General features: G+C 51.4%; 1 protein-coding gene across 1 annotated transcript in view; it reads right to left on the bottom strand.

Annotated features, from left to right (window-relative positions):
- septin3 (septin 3) overlaps window positions 1-10,354 on the bottom strand; it is a 53,151-nt gene extending 42,797 nt beyond the window's left edge. Inside the window, exon 1 of the mRNA XM_080217303.1 lies at window positions 10,188-10,354. Within this exon, the coding sequence (XP_080073429.1) occupies window positions 10,188-10,197 (10 nt within the window). The 5' untranslated portion in view covers window positions 10,198-10,354. The remainder of the gene's footprint in view (window positions 1-10,187) is intronic.
- Between the last annotated feature and the right edge of the window lie 5,332 nt (window positions 10,355-15,686).

Below are 15,686 nucleotides of genomic sequence, written 5' to 3'. Positions count from 1 at the left end.
CTCTCATGTTTCCAATCCACCTTTCCAGATTCCAGGGAGTTTAGGAATATCATAACTAATGCATCCACCGTCTTTGCTGTCTCTTCCCTTAACACCCCAGGGGGTAGACCACCAGGTCCCAGGAACTTTCAAACCCTTCAGTTTACTGAGTACCTGCTCCCTGGTTATGATAATTTCACCACGTTCCACTGAACAAGCCACACGTTTTTGGGACGGAATTTAATTTGTGCCAACCCTCTTTTGTTTAAGTAATAACTAAATTGGTCGATGAACCAAGTTAATTACTAAACTGTCTTGGTAAGTGCCCACTATGGTAAGAATTAATTGCCACTAAATATAATCTAAATCTTCAGTCCCACCGAACTAAAATAGTAAAGAAATGAAGGGGTTAAATAGATACTTCACCCGACCACAATCCCACCCAGGCCCGATCCCGGTGACCCCGTGTATTTACCCTAGCTCGTCCCCCTGACACGAAGGGGCAATTTAGCATGGCCAATCTGCCTAACCCGCACATCTTTGGACTGTGGGTTAGCACTGCTGTCTCACAGCGCCAGGGACCCGGGTTCGATTCCCAGGGGGCACGGTGACACAGTGGGTTAACACTGCTGTCTCACAGCGCCAGGGACCTGGGTTCGATTCCCAGGGGCACGGTGACATAGTAGGTTAGCACTGCTGTCTCACAGCTCCAGGGACCTGGGTTCGATTCCCAGGGGCACGGTGACACAGTGGGTTAGCACTGCTGTCTCACAGCGCCAGGGACCCGGGTTCGATTCCCAGGGGGCACGGTGACACAGTGGGTTAGCACTGCTGTCTCACAGCACCAGGGACCCGGGTTCGATTCCCAGGGGGCACGGTGACACAGTGGGTTAGCGCTGCTGTCTCACAGCGCCAGGGACCCGGGTTCCATTCCCGGCAGCACGGTGACACAGTGGGTTAGCACTGCTGTCTCACAGCGCCAGGGACCCGGGTTTGATTCCCAGGGGGCACGGTGGCACAGTGGGTTAGCACTGCTGTCTCACAGCGCCAGGGACCCGGGTTCGATTCCCGGGGGCACGGTGACACAGCGGGTTAGCACTGCTATCTCACAGCGCCAGGGACCCGGGTTCGATTCCCGGCAGCACGGTGGCACAGTGGGTTAGCGCTGCTGTCTCACAGAGCCAGGGACCCGGGTTCGATTCCCGGGGGCACGGTGACACAGTGGGTTAACACTGCTGTCTCACAGCGCCAGGGACCCGGGTTCGATTCCCGGGGGCACGGTGACACAGTGGGTTAACACTGCTGTCTCACAGCGCCAGGGACCCAGGTTCGATTCCCAGGGGGCACGGTGACACAGTGGGTTAGCACTGCTGTCTCACAGCGCCAGGGACCCGGGTTCGATTCCCGGGGGGCACGGTGACACAGTGGGTTAGCACTGCTGTCTCACAGCTCCAGGGACCCGGGTTCGATTCCCCGGGGGGGGCACGGTGACACAGTGGGTTAGCGCTGCTGTCTCACAGCGCCAGGGACCCGGGTTCGATTCCCGGGGGCACGGTGACACAGTGGGTTAGCACTGCTGTCTCACAGAGCCAGGGACCCGGGTTCGATTCCCGGGGGCACGGTGACACAGTGGGTTAACACTGCTGTCTCACAGCGCCAGGGACCCGGGTTCGATTCCCGGGGGCACGGTGACACAGTGGGTTAACACTGCTGTCTCACAGCGCCAGGGACCCAGGTTCGATTCCCAGGGGGCACGGTGACACAGTGGGTTAGCACTGCTGTCTCACAGCGCCAGGGACCCGGGTTCGATTCCCGGGGGGCACGGTGACACAGTGGGTTAGCACTGCTGTCTCACAGCTCCAGGGACCCGGGTTCGATTCCCCGGGGGGGGCACGGTGACACAGTGGGTTAGCGCTGCTGTCTCACAGCGCCAGGGACCCGGGTTCGATTCCCGGGGGCACGGTGACACAGTGGGTTAGCACTGCTGCCTCACAGCGCCAGGGACCCGGGTTCGATTCCTGGGTGACACAGTGGGTTAGCACTGCTGTCTCACAGCACCAGGGACCCGGGTTCGATTCCCGGGGGCACGGTGACACAGTGGGTTAGCACTGCTGTCTCACAGCACCAGGGACCCGGGTTCGATTCCCGGGGGCACGGTGACACAGAGGGTTAGCACTGCTGCCTCACAGCGCCAGGGACCCGGGTTCGATTAACGATTAATGATTAATGATCTGGATGAGGGTATAGTTGGGTGGATTAGTAAATTTGCTGATGACACCAAAGTTGGAGGTGTGGTAGATTGTGAGGAAGGGTGTCATAGTCTGCAGGGAGACTTAGATAGGTTGCAGAGCTGGGCCGAGAGGTGGCGGATGGAATTTAATGCGGAGAAGTGTGAGGTAATTCACTTTGGTAGGAGCAACAGATGTGTTGAGTATAGGGCTAACGGGAGGACTTTGAATAGTGTGGATGAACAGAGGGATCTAGGTGTGTGTGTACATAGATCCCTGAAAGTTGGGAATCAAGTAGATAAGGTTGTCAAGAAGGCGTACGGTGTCTTGGCGTTTATTGGTAGGGGGATTGAATTTAGGAGTCGCAGTGTAATGTTGCAACTGTACACTACTCTAGTGCGGCCGCACTTGGAGTACTGTGTGCAGTTCTGGTCCCCGCATTACAAGAAGGATGTGGAGGCGTTGGAGAGGGTGCAGAGGAGGTTTACTAGGATGTTGCCTGGTATGGTGGGGAGGTCCTATGAGGAGAGACTGAGGGATCTAGGGTTGTTTTCGTTGGAAAGAAGGCGGCTAAGAGGGGATCTTATTGAAACATATAAGATGATTAGAGGTTTAGATAGGGTGGATAGTGATAGCCTTTTTCCTCGGATGGAGAAAGCTAGCACGAGGGGGCATGGCTTTAAATTAAGGGGGGGTAGCTACAGGACGGATGTCAGGGGTAGGTTCTTTACCCAGTGGGTGGTGAGGGATTGGAATGCCCTGCCTGCTGCAGTTGTAAATGCGTCTAGTTTGGGGGCGTTTAAGAGATCTCTGGATAGGTTTATGGACGAAAAGGGATTGGTATAGGCTAGTGGGTCATTGTTTTTGTAACTGGTTGGCGCAACATCGTGGGCCGAAGGGCCTGTTCTGCGCTGTAATGTTCTATGTTCTATGTTCTATGGTGACACAGTGGGTTGGCACTGCTGCCTCACAGCACCAGGGACCCGGGTTCGATTCCCGGGGGGCACGGTGACACAGTGGGTTAGCACTGCTGTCTCACAGCGCCAGGGACCCGGGTTCGATTCCCGGGGGGCACGGTGACACAGTGGGTTAGCACTGCTGTCTCACAGCGCCAGGGACCCGGGTTCGATTCCCGCGGGGCACAGTGGGTTAGCACTGCTGTCTCACAGCTCCAGGGACCCGGGTTCGATTCCTGGCTCGGGTCACTGCCTGTGCGGAGTTTGCACATTCTCCCCGTGTCTGCGTGGGTTTCCTCCAGTTTCTTCCCAAAGATGCAGGTTAGGTGGATTGGCCGTGCTAAACTGCCCCTTAGTGTCAGGGGGATTAGCTAGGGTCAATGTATGGGGTTATGGGGATAGGGCTTGGGTGAGATTGTGGTCGGTGCAGACTCGATGGGCTAAATGGCCTCCGGTGGGATTCTCTAATTCACACGAATGTATAAGGAATAGAGGGGTATGGATGAAGGACAGGCAGAAGGGATTAGTTTAATTTCACGCTATGTTAGACTCAGCGTGGTGGGTGAAGGGTCTGTTCCTGTGCTGTACTGTTCTGATAGACAGGGGAATTAAGGGAGAAAGTGGGAAAGTGGAACTGATCTACTTCAGATCAGCCATGATCTTATTGAATGGCGGGGCAGGCTCGAAGGGATAGATGGCCTACTCCTGCTCCTATTTCTTATGTTCTTATGTTATATTACCAGGTTAGGACAAATCCCAGAGCACGGCAACATTGGAGACACTCACAACAATATGCCGCAGGACCGGTTAGTCTGCGGGGTAAATAACGAGGCCATCCAGAGAAAGCTATTAGCAGAGGCAGATATCAGTGCTAAGAAGGGGTTGGGGATGGTATTGGGGATGGAGAGAGCTGGAAAGGGCGGACAGGAGCTCCTGAATGTACAAAATGACACCCCCCGACAGCTCGGGTGGGAAGACGCAGACAGCAGTGAAGGCAAAAGGAATTTCAAAACGAGAAGGAAATTCAGAGTGAAAAGATTTTCAAAAAGCCAATCGATAGCCTAGGATTGAAGTGGAGTGTTCTCAGTGTTCTGGCAATCGCTCCCTTGAAGCCTGAGGGTGTAAAGAGACAGGATGTTTCATCTATTACAGCACAGGTCGCTTAAGGAAATGGTATAAAAGTAGGTCAAGTCTGCCCACGAACAGAGTCAGTAATACATCACAAGCAAATAATGTGTCCAGTACTAAGGATTTAAACATTCAGTGTGAGAGCGGGCAAGGTATCTCCCATTGCTGTGATGCTTTTGGTAAACTCCATTGACTCTGTCTACACTTCCCACTGCCTGGGCAAAGCAGCCAGGATAATTAAGGACCCCACACACCCCGGACATCCCCTCTTCTACCTCCTTCCTACGGGAAAAAGATACAAAAGTCTGAGGTTACGTAGCAACTGACCCTTGGCAGACCCCACTTGGAGTACTGTGCACAGTTCTGGTCACCTCACTACAGGAAGGATGTGGAAGCTATTGAGAGGGTGCAGAGGAGATTTACAAGGATGTTGCCTGGATTGGGAGGCATGCCTTATGAGGATAGGTTGAGGGAGCTGGGACTTTTCTCCCTGGAGAGACGAAGGATGAGAGGCGACCTGATAGAGGTTTATAAAACGTTGAGATGAATAGATAGGGTGGATTCTCGGAGGCTATTTCCCAGGGCTGAAATGGTCGCTACGAGAAGACACAGGTTTAAGGTGCTGGGGAGCAGGTACAGAGGAGATGTCAGTGGTAAGTTTTTCACTCAGAGGATGGTGAGTGAGTGGAATCGGCAGTGGTGGCAGAGGCGAACTCGCTGGGGTCTTTTAAGAGACTTCTGGATGAGTACATGGGATCTAATGGGATTGGGAGTTACAGATAGGTCTATGGCTTGGTAGGTAGGGATATGATCGGTGCAACTTGTGGGCCGAAGGGCCTGTTTGTGCTGTAGTGTTCTATGTTCTAAATAGTGGACCAACAAAATACTTCTTAAAGAGTTTATAAACATACAAGTTAGGAGCAGTGGGCAGGCCATTCAGCCCCTCAAGCCTGCCCACCATTTAATGAGATCAGAACAGATCTGTTTGTTACCGCAACGTAATACTTAGCCAACCCGTGAGAAGCTTTGGGATAACTTTCAGGAACGTTCTACAAGAATCCCTACCAGGAGCAATTTACATCATTTGGGATTTTCTTCCAGTGAGACAGTTACAGCACTTTTTAATCCTTTTTAATCGCGGGATATTTTAAAGTCGGGAATCTGATCATCCCAATCACTCGATCTTTAACAAGCCTTCCTGCAACTTTACGGGATATGGGCGGGATTACCAAAATTCTGGGCGTTACCATTGACCAGAAACTGAGCCCGTCACGAGTAACCCTCCTCCTGATACTCAAAGCCAGTCCACCGTCTACAAGACACAAGTCAGGGGTGTGATGGAACAACCCCCACTTGCCTGGATGGGTGTAGTTCCAACAACACTCAACCAATAAATGTGAGGTTATTCACTTTGGAAGCAAAAACAAGAAGGCAGATGACTACCTGAATGGGTGTAGATTGGGAGAGGGGAGTGTGCAGAGGGATCTGGGTGTCCTTGTGCACCAGTCACTGAAGGTAAGCATGCAGGTACAGCAGGCGGTAAAGAAGGTAAATGGTATGTTGGCCTTCATTGCGAGAGGTTTGGAGTACAGGAGCAGGAATGTGTTGTTACAGTTATACAGGGGCCTTGGTGAGGCCAAACCTAGAGTATTGTGTACAGTTCTGGTCTCCTTTTCTGGGGAAGGATGTTCTTGCTCTCGAGAGAGTGAAGGTTTACCAGGCTGATTCCGGGGATGGTGGGACTGATGTATGAGGAGAGATTGACCAGGTTAGAACATAGAACATAGAACATTACAGCGCAGAACAGGCCCTTCGGCCCACGATGTTGCGCCGACCAGCTTTTAAAAAAAAACAACACTAACCCACTAATCTAAACCAATCCCATTTCGTCCATAAATCTATCCACGGATCTCTTAAACGCCCCCAAACTAGGCGCAGCTACAACTGCAGCAGGCAGGGCATTCCAATCCCTCACCACCCTCTGGGTAAAGAACCTACCTCTGACATCAGTCCTATAACTACCACCCCTTAATTTAAAGCTATGTCCCCTCGTGCTAGCTTTCTCCATCCGAGGAAAAAGGCTATCACTATCCACCCTATCTAAACCTCTAATCATCTTATATGTTTCAATAAGATCCCCTCTTAGCCGCCTTCTTTCCAGCGAAAACAACCCCAAATCCCTCAGTCTCTCCTCATAGGACCTCCCCTCCATACCAGGCAACATCCTGGTAAACCTCCTCTGCACCCTCTCCAAAGCCTCCACATCCTTCCTGTAATGTGGGGACCAGAACTGCACACAGTACTCCAAGTGCGGCCACACCAGAGTTGTGTACAGTTGCAACATGACGCTGCGACTCCTAAATTCAATCCCCCTACCAATAAACGCCAAGACACTGTATGCCTTCTTAACAACCTTATCTACTTGATTCCCAACTTTCAGGGATCTATGTACACATACACCTAGATCCCTCTGCTCCTCCACACTATTCAAAGTCCTCCCGTTAGCCCTATACTCAACACATCTGTTATTCCTACCGAAATGAATTACCTCACACTTCTCCACATTAAATTCCATCCGCCACCTCTCGGCCCAGCTCTGCAACCTGTCCAAGTCACCCTGCAAACTATGACACCCTTCCTCACAATCTACCACACCTCCGACTTTGGTGTCATCAGCAAACTTACTGATCCACCCAACTATACCCTCATCCAGATCATTAATAAAAATTACAAACAGCAGTGGCCCCAAAACAGATCCCTGAGGCACACCACTCGTAACTGAACTCCATGATGAATAATTACCATCAACCACCACCCTCTGTCTCCTATCCGCTAGCCAATTCCTGATCCAATTCCCTAGATCACCCCCAATCCCATACATCTGCATTTTCTGCAGAAGCATACCATGGTGAACCTTATCAAACGCCTTACTAAAATCCATATACACCACGTCAACTGCCTTACCCCCATCCACCAGGTTAGGATTGTTTTTGCAAATGAGGGGAGGATCTCATAGAGATTTATAAAATTCTACCAGGACTGGGCAGGGGAGATGCAGGGGGGATGTACCCAATGGTGGGGGAGTTCAGAACCAGGGGGGTCACAGTCTGAGAATTCAGGGTAGACCATTTAGGACGGAGATGAGGAGATATTTCTTCACCCGGAGAGCCTGTGGGATTCAGGAAGTAGTCGATGCCAAAACATTGGATGTATCCAAGAGGCGGCTGGATATAGGGAATAGGGGTCAAAGGTTATGGGGAGAAAGCAGGATTGGGCTATTAGCCATGATCATAATGAATGGTGGAGCAGGCTCGAATGGCCTCCTCCCGCTCCTATCCTCTATGTTTCTACGTGACACTCCAATCCTGCATTGGAGGCAGTTCAGGGAAGGTTCGCCTGAACCCTGGGATGAAGGGGTTTGCCTTACGGGGTAAGATTGAGCAAGCCAGGCCTCTACTCGTTGGTGAGTGAGAGGCGATCTTACTACAATGAATAAGACATTGAGGGGGGATTGATAGGGTGTTTGTTAAGAGGTTGTTTGCCCTTGTTGGGGAATCGAGAGCAAGGGGACATTATTTCGGAAGAAAGGCTTCCCATTTAAGCCAGAGACGGAACTCTTTTCTCTTTGCGAGAATTAGAACTCCCTCCCTCAGAGGGCAGCGGAAGTCGGGCCAGTGAATATTAAGGCTGGGCTAGCAGATTTTGGATGTTGGAGTTGGCCCAAAGGGGCTGAATGGCCTTCCCCTACTCCTTGTGTTTTAATGTAAGGCAAACTCACTGTCAGTTCCTTTTAGAATTGGACGTCTCGCAACTGAGATACAATTAAAATAAAGGCTCTCACTGTTCCCGCCTATCTTACTGATAAACCCAAACCACGGTGACCCATCTCAGAGAGGGTATTTCCAAGTGTACCCCATTGGAACAGGGATCTTCTCACTTTTGGTGGCACGGTGGCACAGTGGTTGGCACTGCTGACTGTCAGCGCCAGGGGGCCCGTGTTTAATTCCAGCCTCGGGTCACCGGGTGGAGTTTGCACATTCTCCCCGTGTCTGCGTGGGTTTCCTCCGGGGGCTCCGGCTTCCCCCCACAGTCCAAAGACGCGCGGGTTAGGTTGATTGACCACGCTAAAAATTGCCTCTTGGCTTCAGGGGGGGTTTAGCAGGGTAAGTACGCGGGGGTTACAGGAATAGGGCCTGGATGGGATTGTGGCGGGTACAGACTTGATGGGCCGAATGGATTTCGGCTATGCCTCTCAGAATCTGATCAAGTTCTCCCCGGGTTCTCCTGTACGAAAGTTCCAGGGTGGGGGTTTCTACCCCGGATCAGACCACCCCTTTGGAAGGATATTGCGGAGCTGCAGTTTGTATGGTTCAACACTGCGGGGGGACAGTTCTCCTGCGTTGCTTTACCATCTGACAGCTTAGAAATCAATATCTCGGCTGGTTTCGGCCCTGCCACTGGGCTAAATTCCACTCCACAACTGGGATTGAAGAGGACAGTCTCCGGGGGTCGGGAACCCTTCCGAACCTTTTTTTAAAGGGGGAGCTCTTCCCTGTCAGGACGTTTTTGGAGAGCGAATGTCTCCGCCTGTACTCCATCTGACTGCGAGATTGAAGCACGCTCAGAGACGCAGGGATTCTGGGATACACCGAGAGCTGCTCAAGCGTTCGTCAGCCAGGTTGAGTGGGCAGGGTTTACATTCACTCCGACTCTCCTCATTGAACGGAACTTGGAAAGAGTCAGTTTGGCGCACGGTTTTGCTGTTAACCGGCTTTTTCTTTCTTGTGTTGGAAGAGTGTAAAGTCGCACCCCCCCCCCCACTCCCCCCCCCACAACAACAACCCCTGCAACTGCTGTGCGGTTGGTCGTAGAATCCCTACCATACAGAAGGAGGCCATTTGGCCCACCCAGTGTGCGCCGACAACAATCCCAGCCTATCCCCGTAACCCCACATATTTACCCTGCTAACCTCCACCCCCCCAAAAAACCAGGGCCAATTTAGCACAGCCAATTAACCTAACCCACACATAAGAAATAGGAGCAGGAGTCGGCCATCTAGCCCCTCGAGCCTGCCCCGCCATTCAATAAGATCATGGCTGATCTGATGGGGGTCAGTTCCACAGCACGCTGGTTTCCAATGGGGGGGGGGTACCATAAGCATAGACACGGGTCAAGGGTGGAGGGGGAAAAACACACTGTTAAGATGGCTCATTGGGCCGGAGGGCCTGCTTCCCGTGCCGTGTTGCTCTTTGTCCTTGTTCCCGCTTTCTCCCCATAACCCTGAAATTCCCCCGTCTTATCGGAAACCGGGTTTGGACTGTCCAGGCTACTGGACTATTGAGGATAAGCACAGTTTGTCGGCGACAGAGACCCCGATCCGCTGTCCGCACAGCGCCGTCTGCACGCTTGGACCTGCCCGTTAACGGGTGGCACCGTCCGTGCCCAGACTCACGCTGGCAAACCTCCCGTTGCCCCGCGAGCTGACGAGATTTCCCCACTGACTTGTCAGTCTCTGGGAGGGAGCAGCAGACGCTGAGACAAGCTGTAATTAAAAGCATTCGAGACAAAGCTACCAAACGTGGGGCGGGCTGCGAACGGCCACTCGCGTCAGGAGGACAATCAAATTTGCATTTAAAAAGATGCATTTAAAAAGATAATTAAAGGGGATGAATTTTGTCAGGCATCGCGCGGACTTCAAGTCGTCAATTATTAAACGCTCCCAGAGCAAAATTGGTTTGCTCGGTTTTCGGAGCTGGGAGACATCCCGGTTAACAAGCTGTGGGAAAATATGTTAATATCGAACAGGAATCAGATTCAGTGGCCGGGAGACAGATGGATCAGGGAGAATACACCCATCCTTAGCACAGAACGCAACAAAGAAATGGGGGACAATTACCTTTCCACATCTGGGCTGCTCACACCCACAAGGATTATCCTCCTCTCCTTCCCAGCCGGCCGTCGGAACCTCGCTGATATGATATCGATACGACCTGATACTGTTGTGTTTCCCGGGAACCTGGGCCACAGAGATTTTGCCTGACACTGGCGTCACGTGGACAGAATATTAATTGATTCTGGCTCCAGCATCCCAGCTCCTGTACCTCCCTTCCACACCCTTCAAGAGAGAGGCAGCCTCCTCCCACTGAACAGCTGAGACCACCCCCCCCCCCCACCACACAGTCCCCAGCCTCAATCCCCTGCCCGCAACACACACACACACACACACACACGAGGATTTGGAGCAGATTCAGTGATACGAATCACTTGTGTACCAGCCGCAGTTCCCAGCTACTGTTAACCCTTGATAGACAGCATTCTCACCCTGCTGCTGTTTGCCTCATTTTCTCTCCCCCAGAGTGAGGAGTTGCGGGGTTCTGGCACCAGATAAAACGCAGATCGCCGCATCGATAATGACAATACTTTAAAAAGTCAAATACTCCGGGACGTAGGTTCGAGGTGCGTGGGGGTAAGTTTCGAGGAGATGTGCCAGGCGAGTTTTTTTACACAGAGTGAGTGGAACGCGCTGCCCTGGGTAACATAGAACACAAACAGGCCCTTCGGCCCACAAGTTGCGCCGATCCTATCCCCACCTACCAGGCCTATCTATAACCCCCAATCCCATTAAATCCCATGTACTCATCCAGAAGTCTCTTAAAAGACCCCAGCGAGTTCGCCTCTACCACCACTGCCGATTCCACTCACTCACCACCCTCTGAGTGAAAAACTTACCCCTGACATCTCCTCTGTACCTGCTCCCCAGCACCTTAAACCTGTCTCCTCTCGTAGCGACCATTTCAGCCCTGAACATAGAACGTTCCAGCGCAGTACAGGCCCTTCGGCCCTCGATGTTGCGCCGACCAGTGGAACCAATCTAATGACCCTCTAACCTAAACTATTCCAATGTTATCCATATGCCTATCCACTGACCATTTGAACGCCCTTAAAGTTGGCGAGTCCACAACTGCTGCAGGCAGGGCATTCCACGCCCTTACTACCCTCTGAGTAAAGAACCTCCCTCTGACATCCGTCCTATAATTACCACCCCTTAATTTAAAGCTATGTCCCCTCGTGTTGGCCATCACCATCCGAGGAAAAAGGCTCTCACTGTCCACCCTATCTAACCCTCTGATCATCTTGTAAATAGGGAAATAACCTCTGAGAATCCACCCTATCTATTCCTCTCAACATTTTATAAACCTCTATCAGGTCACCTCTCAACCTTCGTCTCTCCAGGGAGAAGAGTCCCAGCTCCCTCAACCTATCCTCATAAGGCATGCCTCCCAATCCAGGCAACATCCTTGTAAATCTCCTCTGCACCCTCTCAATAGCTTCCACATCCTTCTTGTAATGAGGCGACCAGAACTGCACACAGTACTCCAAGTGGGGTCTGACAAGGGTCTTATAAAGTTGCAGCATTACCTCCCGACTCCTAAACTCAATCCCTCGATTAACGAAGGCCAGTACACCACACGCCTTCTTGACCACATCCTCCAGTGTGAGATCTTGTGCGATAGCAGCATTTAAGAGGAAATTACACGAATACATGATGAGAATGGAAGGATATGGATTTCACGGTTTTAGTTTGGGGGGGGTATCACGAGCGGTGCAAGCTTGGAGGGCTGAAGGGCCTGTTCCTGTGCTGTGTACTGCCCTTTGACTCACTGCAAGGGTAACTACCCAGGTCCACTCCTCGTGCCCTAGCCCCCTAGCCTTGTACATTTAGCACGGCCAATCCACCCAACCAGCACATCTTTGGAGTGTGGGAGGAAACTGGAGCACCCGGAGGAGACCCACGCAGACATGGGGAGAATGTGCAGACACAATCTGTATTAACCAGCATGGTTGCAGCCGGCGATGGGTTGTCCACTCACAATGTACCCGTGTATCACTGCTCTCCAACAGAAGAGACTGAGCAGGCAGCCAAGAATCCTGGTTATTTTTCAGTTGAGGGACTTTTCCAGTAGAGAAGGCTCACAACACCAGGGCAAAGTCCAACAGGTTTATTTGGAACAGTATAGGGCTAATGGTAGGACTCTGAATAGTGTGGATGAACAGAGGGATCTAGGTGTATGTGTACATAGATCCCTGAAAGTTGGGAATCAAGTAGATAAGGTTGTTAGGAAGGCATACGGTGTCTTGGCGTTTATTGGTAGGGGGATTGAATTTAGGAGCCGCAGCGTCATGTTGCAACTGTACAAAACTCTGGTGCGGCCACACTTGGAGTATTGTGTGCAGTTCTGGTCCCCACATTACAGGAAGGATGTGGAGGCTTTGGAGAGGGTGCAGAGGAGGTTTACCAGGATGTTGCCTGGTATGGAGGGGAGGTCCTATGAGGAGAGACTGAGGGATTTGGGGTTGTTTTCGCTGGAAAGAAGGCGGCTAAGAGGGGATCTTATTGAAACATATAAGATGATTAGAGGTTTAGATAGGGTGGACAGTGATAGCCTTTTTCCTCAGATGGAGAAAGCTAGCACGAGGGGGCATGGCTTTAAATTAAGGGGTGGTAGATATAGGACGGATGTCAGGGGTAGGTTCTTTACCCAGAGGGTGGTGAGGGATTGGAATGCCCTGCCTGCTGCAGTTGTAAATGCGTCTAGTTTGGGGGCGTTTAAGAGATCCGTGGATAGGTTTATGGATGGAAAGGGATTGGTTTAGCTTAGAGGGTCATTGCTTTTTTAACTGGTCGGCGCAACATCGTGGGCCGAAGGGCCTGTTCTGCGCTGTAATGTTCTATGTTCTATGGAACCACGAGCTTTCGGAGCGCTGTTCCTTCATCAGGTGAGTGGGACTCACCTCAGTCCAACGCCAGCATCTCCGGATCAGCAGAATTTAGGACGAGGCAGTCAGGAATGGGCAGGTAGGGTGAGGAGGATGAAACAATGAATGAATGATGCAGGAAGCAGAGAGCTTCAAGTGTTTAGGTGTCCAGACCGCCAACAACCTGTCCTGGTCCCCCCCCCATGCCGACACTATAGTTAAGAAAGCCCCACCAACACCTCTACTTTCTCAGAAGACCAAGGACATTTGGCATGTCATCGGAGTTTAGAAGGATGAGGGGGGATCTTATAGAGACGTATAAGATAATGAAGGGGATGGATAGAGTAGAGGTAGAGAGATTCTTCCCGCTTAGAAAGGACAGCAGGACTAGAGGGCACAGCCTCAAGATAAGGGGGGGGACAGTTTAGAACGGAGTTGAGGAGGAACTTCTTCACTCAAAGGGTGGTGAATCTCTGGAATTCTCTGCCCGTTGAAGTGGTGGAGGCTGCCTTGCTCAATATATTGAAGACACGGGTAGATAGGTTTCTGATAGACAGGGGAATTAAGGGGAGAAAGCGGGAAAGTGGAACTGATCCACTTCAGATCAGCCATGATCTTATTGAATGGCGGGGCAGGCTCGAGGGGCTGGATGGCCTACTCCTGCTCCTATTTCTTATGTTCTTATGTCTGCCAAGACTCTCTCCAACTTTTACAGATGCCCCATAGAAAGCATTGTTTCTGGTTGTATCACAGTTTGGTCTGGGCTCCTGCTCTGCCCAAGACCGCAAAAATGGTCATGAATGTAGCCCAATCCATCACACAAACCAGCCTCCCATCCACTGACTCCGTCTACACTTCCCACTGCGTCGGAAAAGCAGCCAGAATAATTAAGAACCCCGGACATTCTCTCTTCCACCTTCTTCCTTTGGGAAAAGTTTGAGGTCACGTACCGACCGACTCAAGAACAGTTTCTTCCCAGCTGCTTTTGAATGGACCTACCTCGCATTAAGTTGACCTTTCTCTACACCCTCGCTATGACTGTAACACTACATTCTGCACTCTCTCCTTTCCTTCTCTATGAACGGTATGCTTTGTCTGTAGCGCGCAAGGAACAATACTTTTCAGTGCATGTTAATACAATGCGACAATAATAAATCAGATCAAATCGGTCTGATGGGCTGTGTTGAATGTGGATGATAGAACCTCCACACTGCACTCACTGTTAGATCTCTCACACCAGTGGTTACAAGCTGCCAACATCACTCTGTAAAACTCATAGGGCAGCATAGAAACAGGCTGTTTCTATTAATAGTCTGTGATGCTGTGAGGCTCAGAGCTGACTGGAAGTTCAGGTGCTGGGAAGAAGGTGCGAGGAATTGTTTTTATTGCTCTGACGGTTACATTCCCGCTTTGGGGCAGTAACACAGTCGCTACTCCTTCTAGTCTCTGTTTCACTCCGTGCTGCTTCTGTCTATCCCTCAACGAGACTGCCTCGTCCTCAAGCCAAACCGTCACCCACCTGACGGTGAACCACAGCTTTTCCTTATCCGTCCCTAACGTCTCAAACACGCCGCTCACGGGGCTCCCAGCTCCCGCACTCCCTGACGCTCTCCACGACTCCAGTGCCCTCTGCACCTTGCTGCCACTCACACGATTCCCATTCCCGTTAACCCTGCGCTACCCGCCTGGTCAAATTGACTGGACAATCCTTTCTTTAGCTGTGGAAGCCCCCTCTGGCGTTGCTAGGCTATTAATCGGCTAAAGTTCTGGGGGACCCGGGTTCGAATCCTGTCACGGTGGAATTTAGAACATAAGAAATAGGAGCAGGAGTAGGCCATCTAGCCCTTCGAGCCTGCCCCGCCATTCAATAAGATCATGGCTGATCTGTCGTGTCTCAGTTCCACTTTCCCGCCCTCTCCCCATAACCCTTAATCCCCTCGCTTATCAAAAACCCATCAACCCGCGTCTTAAAAATATTTAGCGAGGCAGCCTCCACCACTTCAACGGGCAGAGAATTCCAGAGATTCACCACCCTTTGAGTGAAGAAGTTCTTCCTCAACTCCGTTCTAAACCGCCCCCCCTTTATCTTGAGGCTGTGCCCCCTAGTCCTACTGTCCTTTCTGAGCGGGAAGAGCCTCTCCACCTCTATCCTATCCATCCCATTCATCATCTTATACGTCTCAATGAGATCTCCCCTCATTCTTCTAAACTCTAACGAGTACAAGCCTAGTTTATTCAGCCTCTCCTCATAGCTCAACCCCCTCAACTCCGGTATCAGCCTAGTAAACCTCCTCTGCACTCCCTCCAAGGCCAAAATATCTTTGCGCAAGTGCGGCGACCAAAACTGCACACAGTACTCCAGCTGCGGCCTCACCAATGCCCTATACAGCTGCAGCAAGACCTCCCTACTTTTATATTCAATCCCCCTCGCTATGAAGGCCAACATCCCATTCGCCTTCCTGACCACCTGCTGCACCTGCAGGCTGGGGTTTTTGCGACTCATGCACAAGGACGCCCAGGTCCCTCTGCACCGTCGCCTGCTGCAGTTTGAATTTGGTTAAAAAAAATCTGGAGTTAAGAATCTACAGATGACCCTGAAACCAGGGTCGGAAAAACGCATCTGGGTTACTAAGGGAAG

Source organism: Carcharhinus amblyrhynchos, chromosome 35, assembly GCF_965287045.1.
Source record: "Carcharhinus amblyrhynchos chromosome 35, sCarAmb.v2.hapA, whole genome shotgun sequence".
NCBI classification, from domain to species: Eukaryota; Metazoa; Chordata; class Chondrichthyes; order Carcharhiniformes; family Carcharhinidae; genus Carcharhinus; species Carcharhinus amblyrhynchos.
The sequence above is the reverse complement of the archived record's forward strand: the minus strand, read 5'-3'. Positions and strand labels throughout refer to the sequence as shown.